Source organism: Lontra canadensis, unplaced genomic scaffold (assembly GCF_010015895.1).
Source record: "Lontra canadensis isolate GAN:19392208 unplaced genomic scaffold, GSC_riverotter_1.0 scaffold78, whole genome shotgun sequence".
Lineage (NCBI taxonomy): Eukaryota > Metazoa > Chordata > Mammalia > Carnivora > Mustelidae > Lontra > Lontra canadensis.
In genome coordinates this window covers 6,019,940-6,037,732 of record NW_022631072.1, presented here as the reverse complement: position 1 = coordinate 6,037,732, position 17,793 = coordinate 6,019,940, and the positions used below count along the sequence as shown (strand labels likewise).

Genomic DNA, 17,793 nt, shown 5'->3' with positions numbered 1-17,793 from the left:
TGCCACTTATGTACATCTTGAGAACCAAACACCATTTATTCATTGTTGATGTAACCATGCACATGTAGGAGCAACATTCAAACTTTCAAAGGAAAAATCTGCACCAACTTTAAGACAATGGTTACCTCCAAGAGAAAGGACTACAAAAAGGATTTCATTTATGTGGCAATACTTGATTTTTAAAAATCCTAATCAAAAAACAATTTTTTGTGTATGCAAATGTGCTCTTCTACATTCTTTCAACATGAAAGACTACAGAAGCACCACATCATGAATATGTGAAATTGTCTCTCTCTCAAGGCCTTGAGAAATTGAAGTCCAACAGTAAAACTGTCCTGGCAGAAGTAAATAATAGTAAGAATAAAAAATGTAAATGAACAAAAGGCAAAGACTATATATTTTGGCTCACGAAATGAAAATTCAAAGATTTTTAAAAAGATTCATGTATCTATTTATTCGAGAGAAAGCATGAGTAGTGAGCAGGGGGAAGGGCAGAAGGAGAGGGAGAGACAGAATCCCAAGCAGCCTCTCACTGAGCATAAAGCCCAAGGCAGGGCTCGACCTCATAACCCATAGATCATGAGCTGAGATGAAATCATGAGTTGGATGCTTAATTGACTGAGCCATGGGTACCCCGAAAATTTAAATAGTTTTAAATAAAATCTCAAAAGCCTTTTCTGTCTGTGGTCTTGCTGGCATCACCATCCTTTATTATTTGTAGAGTATTATCTAAGATACTATGTATTGTGGCTTGTATTATGGCTTGGTGTTCTTTTGGGGGTAGATTTGTAGGGTTTTTCTTTTCAAATAATTGTGTGTGTTGATACCATCTGAAGCTATCATATGAACTTAACACTAAAAGGAAAATACTTACATCAAGAAAAAAAGAAAGAAGGCCTATAGGATTACTATACAACCATGATTTACTGAACAGAAATGTTTCATTTTGAAACACATCTAATATTTACTTTTTTAATTTTTATTTTTTTAAAGATTTTTAAAAATTTATTTTAGAGAGAGAGACACAGCGAGAGAGGAAACACAAGCAGGGGAAATGGGAGAGGGAGAAGCAGGCTTCCTGCCCAAGTGGGGAGCCTGATGTGGGGCTCAATCCCAGGACCCCGGGATCAAAACCCGAACCGAAAGCAGACGCATAATAACTGAGTTACGCAGGCAACCCTCCTTTCTTTCTTTCTTTTTTTTTTTTCTTTTTAAAGATTTTATTTATTTATTTGTCAGAGAGAGAGAGCACGAGAGCGAGCACAGGCAGACAGAGTGGCAGGCAGAGTCAGAGGGAGAAGCAGGCTCCCCACTGAGCAAGGAGCCTGATGCGGGACTCGATCCCAGGACGCTGGGATCATGACCTGAGCCAAAGGCAGCTGCTTAACCAACTGAGCCACCCAGGCGTCCCTCCTTTATTTCTTTTAAAAAAGATTTTATTTATTCATTTGAGAGAGAGAACGAGCAAGCACGAGCCAGGGAGAGGGGCAGAGGGAGAGGGAGAACCATGGGGCTCCATCCAAGGACCCCAGGATCATGACCTGAGCTGAAGGCAGATGCTTAACCAACTGAGCCACCCAGGTGCTCTGAAACACATATATTCTTTGTAAAGTTCACTTAAAATGAAGAACTGTGAGTTTATTAGAGGTATTACTTTAATCTAAACTGGAACAAGATGGAACTTTTGAAAGAAAGGTTTCTAAAGCTTTACATAACATTGTGATTTAAAGAACTTTTTAAACCCATGGTTCGATATAACCTTTACAGATAAAAGTTGACAGAAAAAGGAGCAGTGAGAGGCTCGAAAAAGAAAATGAGCTAAAAAGTTTTCAGAAATAAGGAAGGACTTCTGTTTAAGCAGAAAACACTACTGTGAACTCGTGACCTTAAAAATAGTTAAAACTATTTTTCTTTACTCAGACCCTAAATGGGCCCAAGCAAGCTCTGGTATCATCCAGCCCACAAACAGGGCACATCTGCATGCCCGGCTGCTGCTGTCTAGTACAATGTGTCCCTGAAAGGAACCAACACTGCCAAGGCAGTGGCTGACTCCAAGTCTTGGAGCAGGGACAAAAGCAAAATCAGTAGAAACAAGAACCAAGAAGCACAGATGCTTTCCAAGATGTTCACGCTAGTGCTAAGAAGGAAAAGGAAGAAACTTGACAGGCCCTCTGATGGCCACATTATGAGAATTCGAGCCTCTGGGACGATCGCCTCCACAGTGAAGTAGATGAAATCAGCTAAGTCCTACAAAGGCATAACTCCCTACGCCTGTAATGATACTGTGTATGAGGACAGGCATGCAGGAGATACTGTGTGCAGAAAACGGTTTCTACTGATATACCCATTCAAGTTTTTGATACCACCTAAGGATATAACTAGGTTTTTCTCTCTTCTTGTGTAGAAAGAACAGCGTCAGCAAATTGTGACTGGCACCCTTTTTACTAAAAGATGTCAAAAGCTCCAGGAACCTTTGGCAAAAGATAAACTTTACATATGGAACATGCGATTATCATTTGATGTTTAATTTTGCTGTCAAGGATACTGCTGTATCAAGGATACATCTCAACTTAAATATGTTAATGGGGCTAGGATGGTATCTTACCATGACCAGTCATTTCTGTCCCATGGGAGGTTTATCAGGACAGGCAGTTTTAAATTTACACAAATCCACTTTATAGAGACTTTGTTTTTAAAAAGTACATTATTTTAAAAGTTTGTCTCTACATTTTTATTTAGAAAGGTATTAAATTTTTCTGTATCTTATTCCTCTCTCAAAAAAAAATCCATGTTAATTGTTTCTTGTTTTGTTTATTTTACTGAAGTATAGCTCTACTGTAAAGTTTCCCTCTACTTTATTAAGTATATAATCTATAATTATATACTAGTCCAAGTCATTAGGGCTGCCTTGCCTCTACTCTAGTATTCTGTTGCTAACAAAGGCCCCCAGGATCGAGCAAGAAGAAGGAATGTCTTACCTGACATCAATCTTAAAAGTTTTTATTAGCCATCTGTGGCTGTCATTCATAAATTTCACAAATCCTTCTTGAATTCACATAAACAATTTATGCCTACACTATTACTTGAAGTTAATTAAGTCCCACGATTACCTTGTTTTCATTTGTCTAAACTTATCTTTTTAAAAATTTAAATTAATTAGCCAACATTTGGTACATCATTAGTTTCAGATGTAGTGACTCAATAATTCATCAGTTGCATATAACACCCAGGACTCATCACACAATGTACCCTCCTTAATGCCCATCACTCAGTTACCCCATCCCTCCTCCATCCGCCTCCCCTCGGTTTGTTTCCTGTAGTTAAGAGTTTCTCATGGTTTATCTCCCTCTCTGATGACTTCCCCTTCAGCTTTCCCTCCCTTCCTCTAAGATCCTCTGAGCTGTTATTTATATTCCACATATGAGTGAAACCATATAATTATCTTTTTCTGATCATCCCAAACTTATCTTAAACTTAGGAGAGGCTGCCTCTCTTCCTAGAATCTTGGAAGTTCTTGAACAAGCCTGTGCTCAATCTAACGTAGGTCTTTTTAGATGAAGGGTTACTCAGCCTTTTGGCCTCCACTCCTTTACTAGGACTGCCGTCTCTCCTCCCAGTTGATCCTCTCTGGCCAGTCCTTAGTTCCACCATGTCCTTTCAAAGATGTGCTTGCCACATCAATGTTCAATGCTGTGTTGGGATCTTTGTCCTCACTTGAGCACAAAACTGCTGTTCTTTATACCCTTAATAATTAACAGCGCCTTTTCAGAGTTACGGTTCTGGAATATTTAGAACTATTGTCAATTCCTTTCAATCACTCCACTGCCAATTTTAAAATCAGTTTACAACTTCTTGTTGTTCAGGAACACAAATGTTTAAAACCTTCCTGTTCTCTAGATCAATCATTTGTGGCTCTTCCCTATCTGATTTTTCATAGAGTTCATATATAAAAATGCTAAGTAATTCCAGTCCTAGCATGATGTCAAAGACCTGATCAACCGTTTACATTTCTTTACCTATGAAATCACACTTTTACCCCGACCCACTGTTTCCTCTCTTCTCTCTCCTCCCTTCTCCCAATTCCATGGTGATGTAGCAGAACACTCATTCATTCATGAAACAGTTATCAGCATCTACTCTGTGCTAGGTACAAAAACAAGATGTTAAGAATATAACAAAATAGGGGCGCCTGGGTGGCTCAGTTGGTTAAGCATCTGCCTTTGGCTCGGGTCATGATCCCAGGGTCCTGGGATCACGCTCCACATGAGGCTCCCTGCTCAGACGGGAGTCTTCTTCTCCCTCTCTCTCAGCTTGCTGCTCCTCCTCCTTATGCCCACCTCTCCTTGTCAAATAAATAAAATCTTTTTAAAAATAAAGAATATAATAAAATAAACATAGTGTCCCTGCCCTAAAGAACCCCTAGTGATTCTTTATTTACTTGCCTATTTTACTCCTCAAAAATACTAGCTGGGGACAGTTTTTTGTTTTTTGTTTTTAATCATAAATCATTTGTTTTTATTCTAAAAGAGTGTTTTTTATGTTCTGGTTTTAGAATTCAAAGGTTTACCACTGTGGATGGTGAGGATGAAACTGAATTCCTTGTACCTTCTCAAATCTTTTTAGGTCTGCACTAGTCCTCTGGTTATTTAAATTAATTACAATTAAATAAGATTAAGAATTCAGTTTCTCAGTTGCACTAACTGCAATGCAGGTGCTTGATGGCTAAGACGGTTAATCACTACCATATTGGCAGCATAGACTTAGACCATTTCCGTCATCACAGAAAGTTCTAGCTGAGAGCACTCCTTGGACAGTTCTTACATAAGGGGTCACACATGGCCACATATAAAAACAGGTTACACATTCTGGCAAACAATTAATGACTTTTTCATTACTCATGATGGCACTTGGTGCTAGTAAGTCACTTACATTCTTTTTGTCAGTACAGTCTAAATTATCTTAAATACAGACCACTATTGAATATAGTTTTAATTATGAGGTAAGCCAAATAATCATTTCTTTTTTAATCTTATTACTAGCAGAATACATAACTGGAAATGCATAATGAAAATACCTAAATATAATAGCAATAATGAAATAATCAATTCAACATGGGAAACATCATGGAGAAACTTACCCTCCTTCACTTTCTGCTTCCTCTGAACTATTACTTGTTCCAGAACTTTGAACGGTGGCAAGCCTTCTTTTTCTAGCTCTGTGCTGAGGACTTATCTTATGAACAGTTATCCGTCCTCCAAGTTCACCCTGTATATATTCCTCCAGCTTTGGAATGGTTTCTTTAAGAACTCTGATTTCCTCTTTGAGTTCTTCCATATTTATCAGTAATTCATTTAACTTCTCCAATATCTGAAGCTGCCTTCTTTGAAAGACTGCTGCTGTTCCTTGGCCATTATACATTTCATCTTGAAAAGTCATGGAATCAAATTTATTACCCAGAGAAAGAAATTTAGGTAAATTCAGTGTTGTCCTTGATTTACGAACCTTGTGGTACCACAAAAGAAGCAAGCTGATTCCAGTAGTTCCCACCATGATGCCAACGATCAGTTCTTTGTTTGTGGAATGAGGCATTTCTTGGGTTTTGTTTCTAAAATTGAAAGCATAAATGTAAATAAATGTTGTTTCTGTCTTTGTCCAAGACAAAAACATTAAAGCTTTCTCAATCAACAAAAGTCAAGTCCCCGTCACAGACACACAGACACACACACAGACACACACACAGGGAAAATCATAAACTAAAATACACTGTAAGTATAATATATTTATTTCTAAAAGGTATGTGGCCCAATAGAAATATTTACTTTAAAGATATCACTGAAGTCCAGTGTAAAGTTTCAATTTTAATTCAGAATTTGTATTCTACATGAATGATCTGAAACTTATTCTTTATCATATATTTTGAAAGAATATGATAGTGGTAAAAGTATCATTATACATTTCTGAAAAAAAAAGCTATTTAAGAATTCAAATTGTGCTTAACTCTTTTTGAAACTTTGTATAAAACTGGTATGCTGATTTCTGAGTCTTATCCAATCTTTAAGGAAGTTCAAGGAGCTTTTCTTAGCACCCAGTTCACATGTATACTTAAGAGTAATAAGCATTTTCAAAGCCCAAGGATTTGGAATATAAAATATATCAGAGAGTCCTGGCAAGTTTGTAACCCACCTCATCTCTGTTTTATTCAGCATGCAGAGCAAAAACACTACCACATGAAGGCTTCATCACCTTTCTTTTTTTGATCCAGAATGCCTCTGCTCCTCACATTTCTATTTCTGAGGTTTTAATGTTTTTATTTTCTTTCAAATTTTCCTCTTTTTTAAAGTAGCAAAAGTGTCCTTTCTTTGACTCTTCTCTCCATCTGAACTTTCACTGTTTTACATCCAAGGCTCGAGTGTTTGCCTGCCTAATTCCACACAAACTCAGCTACTTTGACTAAATGCACCATAATTTTTTCTTGGTATATCCCATCTTCCTAGTTTTAATGCTTATTTCTGTTCTTAAAATCAGAAGACCATTAATATAATGAAAAACAAAAATATAATTAATAATATATTATTAAACAAATATATAATAATAAATATATAAGTAAACATATAAAATATAATAAAAAATATAATATTTATAATAGTATAACATTCCTTTCCTCCCAAGACTTTAAAATGGCAATAAGTATATCAGTACTATAACAAACTTCTGTGTTTGGAATAAAATATAGTGAGGCTTCTTTACAGACTTTGAAGTTCTCAAAATTATTTTCCCATCAATAGCCACTACTTTGTATACACCTTTATTAAATTTTGTTAGCAATTTGAAAGAAATGTTACAAATAATGGTAAACTGTCTGTTACAGGAATTTGAATACACAAAATTTTTGGTTTATTTTTCTTGACACTTTCTCAAGGAGCAAATTAATAGAGCACTGCCACCTAAGATCCCCAAGAAAAAGGAAACAAATGAGATAAGTCCTGTGATCTCCCTGGGTTTTTAATTTGAGGCATTTCTGGACTATGGCACAGGAACAGGAAAACCAAACAAAGCCTGGTAGTCTACTGAGTTGAACAGAGAACAGAGTTCAGAGAATCTGAAGGACCAAGAATTTGTGTGGCACAGTAGTGAAGATGAAGAAAGTATGTAGAGAAAGAGCTCTAGAAATATGCATAGGAGTCTCCATAAATCTTTAACTGAATACCAGTCTGAACATGCATAGGGTCAAATCCCATCAGCCCAGGCAAATGAACAATTTCGAGGAAGTTATAAACCTAATTATTCCTAAAGATTACACAAATTCCCATCAGCCAGACTGGACAGTGTTTATCAAATATCTGAGGCTTTCTTTTTTTTTAAATTTTTTTAAATATATTTTTTTAAGATTTTATTTATTTATTTGACAGACAGAGATTACAAGTAGGCAGAGAGGCAGGCAGAGAGAGAGGAGGAAGCAGGCTCCCTGCTGAGCAGAGAGCCCGATGTGGGGCTCGATCCCAGGACTCTGAGATCATGACCTGAGCTGAAGGCAGAGGCTTTAACCCACTGAGCCACCCAGGTGCCCCTATCTGAGGCTTTCAGTAGAGATCTCAGAAGGCTAATACCTTGAAAACTAACCCTAGAATTAAGATCTATTTAGATTTGTTCTAAAATAGATTAAAAATGAGGCTCCAAAGGATCAAACTAATTCACAAATAATTTAACTGCCTTCAAGAGAAAGTCCAAAACTCTTTAAAGAAATTGAAAAAGTTCAGAATACAATGACATAAAATCACAATGTTGATCATCCAATCGAAAATAACTAGATACACAAGAAGCAGGAAAAGGATGGAGATGATGTAATTAGCAGACAGGATGTTAAAATAACGATTACAAATATGTTCACTATTTAATACAAATATTAAAAATATGTTACAGGGGCACCTGGGTGGCTCAGTTGGTTAAGCATCTGCCTTCGGCTCAGGTCATGATCCCAGGGTCCTGGGATCGAGCCCCACATCAGGCTCCTTGATCACTAGGGAGCCTGCTTCTCCCTCTCCCACTCCCCCTGCTTATGCACCTTCTCTCTCTTTGTCAAATCTTTAAAAAAAATATGTTACAGAAAAACATAAACATGATGAGGAGAGAAATAGAAGGTGTTAAGCAGAACCAAATAGAACTTCTGGAGATGAAAAATAAAATATCTGAAATAAAATTTTACTGACTGAGATTAACGGAAGAAAAAACATTGAGGAGAAAAAAGCAAACCTGAAGACAAAGTAACAGGCAAAAAAACAATGAAGTGACATCTTTAAAGTACTGGAAGAAACTGTCAACTTACATTCTATACCCAGTAAAATATTTTTTAAAAGTGAGGGTAAAACAAAGACTCTTTAAAGTGTTTGTTTTTTTCCCCAAGATTTTATTTATTTGTCAGAGAGAGAGAGAGAATGAGCACAAACAGGAGGACTGGCAGGGAGATGGAGAAGCAGGCTCCCTGTTGAGCAAGGAGCCAGAGGCAGGACTTGATCCCAGGACTCTGGGATCATGACCTGAGCCCAACGCAGAGGCTTAACAGACTGAGCCATGCAGGTGTCCCAAACAAAGACTTTTTTAGACAAAGGAAAGTTTAGAGAATTCACTGCCATCAGACACGCACTACAAGAAATGCTAACAGAGGTTCTTCGGGCAGAAGGAAAATAACAGATAAAAACCTGAATCTACACAGAAGATTGGCAAGAACGAGGGTAAATATGAAAGTCATTTTTCCCACTTTAAGATTTCTTTATAAAATATTTGCTTATCATAGCAAAAATGATATTAACCAACTATGGGGTTTATAACATACGTAGAAGTAAAAAAAAAAAATGAGGACAACAATAGCTCAAAGTATGGGAGGGGACAAAGTAGAATATACTGTTGTAAGGGTCTTGGATTATAACACAGTGTCATTATAGTAAGTTAAAGATGTACTGTTGTAAATCCAAGGGTTAAAAATTAAACAAACAACAGGGGCACCTGGGTGGCTCAGTGGGTTAAAGCCTCTGCCTTTGGCTCAGGTCATGGTCCCAGGGTCCTGGGATCGAGTCCTGCATCGGGCTCTCTGCTCAGTGGGAAGCCTGCTTCCTCCTCTCTCTCTCTCTTTCTCTCTCTGCCTGACTCTCCACGTACTTGAGATCTCTGTCTGTCAAATAAATAAATAAAATCTTTAAAAAAAAACAACTAAACAAACAACAGCAACAGTTTAAAAAAACTCCTTAAAGGTGTAAATAATAAGCCAAGAGTGGAGATAAAAATGTAATACTAAAGATATTCAGTTAGTCCAAGAGGTCAGAGAAGGGTGAAAAAAAGAACAAATGGGCAAAGAGAAAGCAAGTAAGGAGAAAAGAAATGATGTCATGACTATATTGGAAAATGGTGCCAAAAAGATGGGAGAAATAAAAGCATTTCTATCTGGGCATGGACAAGATCCAATTCTTTAAAAAAAGGAATATAAAATGATGAAGTAAAAGATCAGAGAATCACTGAAGCATGAAACTTGAGAAGGCAGAGGGATGGATGGTCTGCAGGGCACAGGCACAGACCTTGACCTTTGATGGAAACACAAACCGTTCATTCATAGGAAGGAAAGAAAAGGCAGATTATGTGAGCAGATTCAGGAAGGTGGGTAGATGGGACAGTGGGAGCTTATGAAAGTTCTCTGTGGTTGCTTCATTGTTCTAAGTGAACTAGGAAACAAAATAAACAGCTGAGAGTAAGGACAGGGAAAGGCGCACTGGAAAGATGTGAATTCTGAATTCAGTTGTGTACCTGAAGTGTGTCTTTCTAGGGTCTATGGCTCATGATCACATATACTTGGGCAAAGCATTGTTTGTTATACTCTAAATGAGCAACTAAATGTGGTCCTTCAAATGGTCCCCCATTGGAGAGTGAATATCATTATTTCCAAGAAATCTGCCTAAGAGAAAGTGTTTTCGAATTCCTTAAGTAATAGACTAGATGATATGCACTGAATGAAGGGAGGATCCTAGCTAGATGCTCCATTTCATCACAGGTCTCAGTGTAAAAGAGAAGGACTAAGGATTTTAAAATAATAACTTTTCAGAAATTACTGGATTTTAAAATAATAACTTTTCAGAAATTACTATATCCAAGAAAATTAAGACTCCATTCTTCTAAAGCCAAAGATTCTAGGAGAAAGGCTGAGTGCTTAATCTGGCCTGCCTGACCTCAGGGAAGTTTTCCTGGAATTAATTTTTTTTTGTAAACAAAAAGCATTTTTACCTAATTGTTAGAATGGAACTGTAAGTCTAACCATTCGTCCTCTCCTATCCTGTCCAGGAGACACGTCAGCAGTAGATTGGGATCAATTCAGCTAAAGTTGTGGGTAATTATTATTAGGGGTACACTTATTTACATACACACATGCACGCACACAAAATATATTACCAAACTAAATTATTTTGAAAGATTATTGCAAAAAAGGCAACAGATAATAATAAAAGTCACTACGTGCCCATGACTTCCATTTGCATTATGTCTACTAACCACGCATCAAACTCCATCTTCTTGGCTTTTTGTCAATAAAAAGATTAATGCAGAATGTTCCTATGCTGATCCGGAGGTCTATTAAAAGAAATCTTCCTATTCTGATTGCTTTCTTGGCTCATGGGCCTTCCTTGAACTTTACGTGAGAAAAACGTAGCCTAGTTTGAAATTATCTTCATTTAATCAAGTAAATAAATGGAAGTTCGGAAGGCGATCTGATCCCTGAGACTGTCCCAGGTTCAAATAAGTGGCCAGGGGCATGAATTTTCGTTTGACCTTTTCTTTAGGAATTATACCAATTCCAAATTATATCTTGGAGGCAGGTCCTATTATTATCTCTATTTTGCAGAAAGCAAACTGAGGCATACTGCCTGCTGTTAAGTCATTTACCCGGGGGCCGTGCGACTAGGACAGGAAAGCCATTACCCTGATAAGTCCTGGACTGGCTGCCTGAGGAAGATTCAGAGAGCAACCATAGGATATGAAGGAGGGTGCTGCCTGGGCAGAGATGTTCGCAGCTGAAACAGGATTTCAGAACTATAAAAATCAACGGGGAAAAACTAGAATCAATCAGTGGAGCAGGTATTGCATTTAAATAACCACAATTAGAGACTAAAAGTGCAAGCTATGTTTGAGTTTTTTACCAGTACAAAATAAACCTGGTTCTAAGCCACCAATTTGAAAAATGCCACTCATTAAAAATAGTAACTAGCAAGGGCACCTGGGTGGTGCAGTTGCTTAAGCGCCAGACTCTTGGTTTCTGCTGAGATCATGAGCTCAGAGTCCTGAGATCGAGCCCCTCCTCGGACTCACCTTTAAGTCTTAAGACTCTCCCTCTCCTTGTTCCTGTCCCCTGCACTCATTCTCTCTCTCTAAAAATAAATAAATCATTAAAAAAACTAGCAAAGTAATAAATCAGAACACTTGCTTACCTGTAGTATAATTTCAAAGGCTGTATTACATTATTTGTGTAACTTCTATATGTCTAATTATCAAATTAGTGTATTTACACTATCCTTTAGTATAAAAACACAGTAATTAAAAATGTATTGACTAGATAATCAAATGCTAAGTATTAGTCCCCTTACAAGTCTTGATTTGTAATGTGCTAGTAATAATAGAAAATGACACATTATTTTCATAAAAAATATTGTCATCTAAAGCTAATGGGTAATACATAATTATTTGCAGATGAGAACCAAGAATCCTACTGAAGTAATAAATCTCCAAAATGTTAATGTTAAAGAAATTTTTACATTAATTTTTAGAAATGGAAATTGTGTTTTATCAAATTACAATGTTTTCAGCAATATCTACCATATATTCATTTAATTCATCAGCAGAATCTTAGGGGGAATTACATAAAATATGTAACTCTGGTACCTGGAGGACGTATGAAAAATTTTGCAAGAAGGGGAAAGGAATACCATGGGTTACACTCATGCCTGAGGTTTGATTCCCATAGGATTGTATCTGAGACCTTGAACTGGCAATCACAGCGACCTGGATAACCTAGTATTTCCAAGTGAATTCTAATACTCCTTTTCCATCAGGTTCTCATTAGTTTTCCTATTTAATAATTTCTTTTAAACTCAGGGCTCTCTGATGTTTGGCTTCTTTGCAGATATTTGGGGCACTGAAAATTTGGCCTTTCTTTTTTGTAAAGTAGAGAATCGGAGTCTGAGCAAAACACAACAAAAATGTTTGCCGGATATTGTGCGGAGACCCGGCGTCTCCGGATAAAACCCCTTCGGCTTGCACGGACCCACCGGGGCGCGCAGCACACCGCCAGCTTCCCACGCACCCACGACGGGCGGCCTGCGTGAAACACCGGCGAGTTCCAGGACTGCAGCTTCCAGACGCCGGCTCGACTGGGCTGCTCCGGAAGGGGAGAGCCACCGCCCGCCGGGACTGCCCCCGGGAGGACGCGGCGCCGCGCCGGCCGGCGGAAGGATGCTCCACAGGGCATCGGCGGCAGGGACCCCCGCGGGACCCGGAAGTGCCACAGCGACCGCCGGAAGTGCCGCCTCAGCCCTCCGCTCCCGGTCGCCTCCGGCCTCCGCAAGGCGAGCCACCCATTACCCATCTCCCCACGCACCTGAGTTCGCCGCTCGGGCTTCTTCGCGGTCGGAGAACGGGGACCCTGGACCTGCGGCGGGGCGGACGGGAGCGGAGCGGCGGCCGGGCGAACAGCAGCCGGGAGCCCGCGGGTTCCCCCGTCCGGCCCCGCGGCCCGCCGCGTCCTGACCCAAATAGCGGAGGCGCCGGGGGAGGAGCCCGCGGCCGCTCGCCCTACGGCTCCCGCCTCTTCCCGCGGGGGTTCGACTTACCCGGGCGGGCAGCCAGCGCACCTTTTCCAGAATGAGAATGCGCTCCGCCGGCGCCTCGGCCCGCACCGCATGTTGTTGCTGGGATGCTGCCTCCCCTCCAAGCCTGTCTCCCTCGGGTCTCCGGCCCTGGCTCTGGGCCAGCCGCGACAGGCCCAGCGCGTCTGTCCCATCGCTGCCGCTCTCCAAACCCGCCTGCACCTGGCTCCCGCGCCCAAACTCACCCTTTCCCCAGTATACCCTTCTTTGTTACCCCTCCTAAGCATAACCTTGAAGTTCCATCTTCATTCCAGGTTAGGGCAGACGTCAAATTTAGGCTTGCAGAGAACTTAGTCTTGATTATTAAATTCCCCACCAATGCAGTGAATGGAATGAAAAACAGGTCACTCCTATTAAGGAAAAAAAAAAAAAAATCCTGCTCTACGAAAAATTAAAAGGCTTGTTTTATCATCTGTACAATGCTATTTACTAATGAGGGTTCTCTAGGATCCTAAGGTGTTTTTTGAGTTTTAAGCAAGCTGCATCAAAGAATAAGCAAGCCTAGCCATAGCCACAGTCATTTTATTAAAACAAAGTTATATTTTGGAAGACAGCAGGCTAACACTTCTAAGATTTGAAACTAGCTAGAATAGCAGTCCATCCCAAAAACCACTTTTTCATTTAGGGTTTGCAAGGATATCACAATACAATGCTAATATTTGTTTTGTTTTTCCAGAATACAATATAATGTAAACCTGTTATGCAAAGTGATAATAGGATTTTGTTTGGTTTTTTAAAAATAAGATTTGAGTACAAAAGAAACTATACTGTCTCTTCTATAATACTTAAAAGAAGCTTAAAGCACCATGAGATTTAAGCTTTTCCAGAAGCAGCCCACTGAGTTGTTCACTGCTATGTCCTCAGTACACAGCACATAGGAGATCCTCAATAAAAACATGGAGTGTGAGTGGAGAACAAGGCCTTACCAACTTTCTGCTCCGAGAGGAAGATGGCAGCTGGTACTGACTTGTTCTTTAAATTCAGGAAGTAGGGTCAAGTAGCTAGACTCTCCTTTGCCTACCTAATACCTGTTCCTCTGCCTGCCACCAGTATCTTTGATTCTGTTCCTTGCTTAGTAAAAATTATCTGAGAGGTAGAAACTGAGATAGTGGTAGCCATTGCTCTTTGGTTAAGTTAATACTAAACAGCACAGAGAAGAGCTACCCTTGCCAGGAACTGTTGCAGGGATAACCTAAAAAAGAAGGAATGACTCCCCCACCCTTCCTCAAGTATAGCATCAAAGGAACTACTAAAGGGGGGGGTTGGGAAACAACAGTTAGGAGTTTCAAAGTTTCTGTTGACCATGGGCAAATATTTGTGTTCCCCCAAAGTTCATGTATTTAAACCCTAATCCCCAAAGTGATGTGATTTGGAGGTGGGCCTTTGGCCAATAACTTGGTTATGAGGCTGGAGCCCTGTGAATAGGATTACTGCTCTTATTAGAAGACTGAGAGGCCAGAAATCTCTTTTTCTCCCATGTGAGGATACAGTGAGAAGCCTGCTGTCTGCAACCTGGAAAAGGACTCTTCCCAAAAGCCAACCACACTGGCACCATGATCTTGGGTTCCAGCCTCTGGGGCTGAGAAACAAGTGTCACTTAAGCCACCCAGCCTATGGAAATTTGTTCTAGCAGCTAGAACTGATTGAGACACTTTTCTCCATCAAAACTAGCACAGTGCTACAATGATCTGGCCCTTCCCAGTATGTCCTCACCTGCTTCTCCAGCTTTTCCCTACCAGACATCATTCTATACTTCAGCTATAGCCAAACTGCCTTACCATCTTTCCATAAGCCACAGATTTCCCAGTCTCTGCGTGCTCTTCAGGCTGCTCTCTGTGCCTAGAATACCCTCCCATTCACTGCTGGTCAAAAACCAATTCATCCAGTTAATCTGCTTCTCTTGGGAAGCTCCTCTGTACATTTTTCTCCTCCCCAAAAGATGTGCCCATCCATGCCCCCATCAAAACTTTTGGGGAAGGATAAGGATGCAATCACAAAACCCTTCCCCGCTGCCTTGCAGACACCTCTCTCTCGTACCCAGTTTTATTACTGCTTGGCCAGTGACTGTTGGGTCCTTGAAATTGGACTCTTCAAGGCAAGGATGTATCTATCTTGGTGTCCCCCGTTCACATACTCAAGGGCACAGTGCACATACTCAATGTCAAATAAATATTTTGAAAAAGAATTTTTGTAAGTAGTATGTATAGTCAAGAGAAAAGCATTAAGACATTTGAAGCCCTTCCTGCCGTAGAGCGCATGTTATGGATTTATCAGGGTTTTTAATTTTGTTTTGTTTTATTTTATTTCTTGGGTTTTATCTAAGTGGTTTTATTTCCAGGAAGCAATTGAATGACCAAGTTGGTTTTAGCCCTATAACAGTTATCAATCTACTCTATGGTTAATTATTCATATACTTCCTTGTGCAATTATTTCCAGATCTTTTTATCACCTATCAACTTAGGGAACAGACTATTAAGGGCAAAGAAACTGTTTAGTTAGAAGGCAATCAAGGGTTTTGCCTCCATTTCCTTGAGAATATATACTCTTGTTCAGGAAATTTGATCTGGATTTTACTTAAAGGCTCAGGAAACTATGATGGTCAGATATTGCCATTTACATTCCAATCCATTATATTTTTGCTCTTGGAATATTCTAATTTACAACCTGAATTTCTGGGAATTGCAGGTTGAGCAGTAAATATAAGTACCCGACAGGCCACGCCCCCAACCCCTACCTCAAAACAGCAACATCTACCTTCTTCTCCAGGCTGGGGTCAAGGAAGTGTTTTGTTGCTAAATAACTGAAGACATTATTCTAAAATTAAGGACACACTAACCAAGAAGAGAGAGAGCAGCCCAAGGCTGGCTGCACAAAGAGCAGCCTGGAGGAGCCCGCCAGCGCCACTGAAGCTCCAGGTTTCCCAGATCAGACCTGGGGGCCAGAGGAGAGCCAACAGCAACAACAGCCACAACAAAAATACTGACTGCGTCTTACACTCCATTCTTGCTTCCTTCTTCAGATGACTTGTCTTATTCCATCGTCCCAGCCATCCGGTGAGAGAAGTAACATTATAGGTGAGGAAGCAGGGGCTTGCAGAGGTGAAGAAACTTGGCCCCAGTCCCACAGTCGCTTTTAGAGGCAGTAATCAAACCTAGATTTTTGTGAATGCCTTTCCTCTCAACCACCTCTAGTGAGGCCCCCCATCCTGATGCCTGATAGAACATTCGATCGAGGCTCATCAGAACACCTCTCATAAGCACATTCCAGAAGTTCACAGGTGATATGTCCTGTCTTCATCTCCCTAGTCAGTTAATAATGGGGTTTACCCTTCACTGCTCCTCTTACAATAGGGCCTGAATCTCTAGATCAGAGCACTTTACCCCACGGGGAGCTTCTCTCGTTAACCATGGTTAACCATCATGGGTTAATCATGATGTCTAAGCTGCAGGTGCATACAGAATTATGGTGGCTCTAGTATGTTCAGGTTAGGCTAGGAATAGACTTGGGGAAAAGAGGGAAAATAATACTGTGTCTAATGCAAGCAGAGTGCTTTTGGGGAACATTTTTATTTTAGGGGACCCCCAGACTATGAAATTACTCCAAGATTACTATGAACAAATTGGACCTTCCAAGGGGAAAATGTTTTCTATGAAAAAACCACAAGAGTAAGTTTATTAATTGTTTCCACAAGACTAAGTAATTAGTGTAATAAACTGTTAATCATTTAAATACAATAAAATAGCTGATCCAATATTCCTGTACTCAATAAAACTTAAAATGATATTTTAGAAAAATACATAGGAAAGAAAAATTAGCAACAATATTTATGTAATACTACATAGCAACCCAATGTTGGAGCCATTTGTTAAAAATATGACAACCTCATTGAAATATGGAATTCTTATTCAAAACTTCCAGTTTGTCTAGAAAAATTAAGTTTCTATGCAATGAAGAAACAGTTATTTTCAGAAAAGTGTATACTTTGCCTGATTGATACCAACCTTGCTCGGTGATGATCAGCAGTTTTTCTGGGACGCTTAAAGATAGGAATAAAGTTTCTTCAGAAATTGCAGAAGGCTTTCTAAGTCACATTCTTACCGTGGTTTCCTGTAGACAGCCTGTTTAAAGCACAGCCTTGGATGCACTCGGAAATGGAACGCAGCAGAACAGAGTAAAGAGGAGTCTTGCCCCTCTCTTCTGCATGTTTTCTTCATCTTGAGAGAAAATGTTCAGGGACATTCATGATTTATTTGTCAACTTCACAAGCCAAGGTCAGTTTCTTTGTGGCAGGTTCAAAATAAAGTCAAATGTTCATCAGTTAAGCAAAATATTGTTACAATATATGCATATAAAAAATAGTTAAAATAACTGGATAGTTTCAATTATACATAAGTAGAACAAAAGATTTCATTTTGAACCTGGGTGGTAAGTCAGTTTTGTATGAGGTTCAGGCTGGGAAAATTTAGGTTAGCAGTTTCCCAGACCCACTATCCTCAGACTATTTAAAGAGAAGTAGTTTCTCCTTAGGAGCAGATCTCTTTCAAAAAATTGTTCAGTAGAGACGGCCTCTTGTATGCAAATAAATCTAGAAGAAGAAAACACCCTTGTGCCGTAATAGAGACACATTAATTCACGATTCATCATTAAAACTTTTTCCATTTTATAACAATTATACTCCCATTATTACAACTAAGACACATACAAAAGTGAATCTAGACAAAGATGAACATTGCAATTCACCACTGTAATGATTTTAGAAGAAAGCTTGACTCCTAAAGCAAGTGACTAACCCGTAAGTATCAGGATCTAAAATAATTGAGGTTTGTTTGGAACTTGGAATATATCTTATGAAAATCACAATACAAATTGTGGTTTCTTTTTTTTTTTTTTTAAGACT

General features: G+C 39.4%; 1 protein-coding gene across 4 annotated transcripts in view; it reads right to left on the bottom strand.

Moving 5' to 3' along the window:
- RMDN2 (regulator of microtubule dynamics 2) overlaps window positions 1–16,918 on the bottom strand; it is a 67,114-nt gene extending 50,196 nt beyond the window's left edge. The window contains exons 1-3 of one of the 4 annotated variants that reach the window (XM_032881931.1): window positions 16,898–16,918; window positions 10,957–11,067; window positions 5,138–5,605 (exon numbers count right to left, since the gene is read on the bottom strand). In XM_032881931.1, the coding sequence (XP_032737822.1) occupies window positions 5,138–5,589 (452 nt within the window). In that variant the 5' untranslated portion in view covers window positions 5,590–5,605; window positions 10,957–11,067; window positions 16,898–16,918. Of the gene's footprint in view, window positions 1–5,137; window positions 5,606–10,956; window positions 11,068–12,299; window positions 12,477–12,628; window positions 12,767–16,897 lie in introns of those variants that run through there. The other 3 variants (XM_032881930.1, XM_032881928.1, XM_032881932.1) reach the window with 3 other exon arrangements.
- Between the last annotated feature and the right edge of the window lie 875 nt (window positions 16,919–17,793).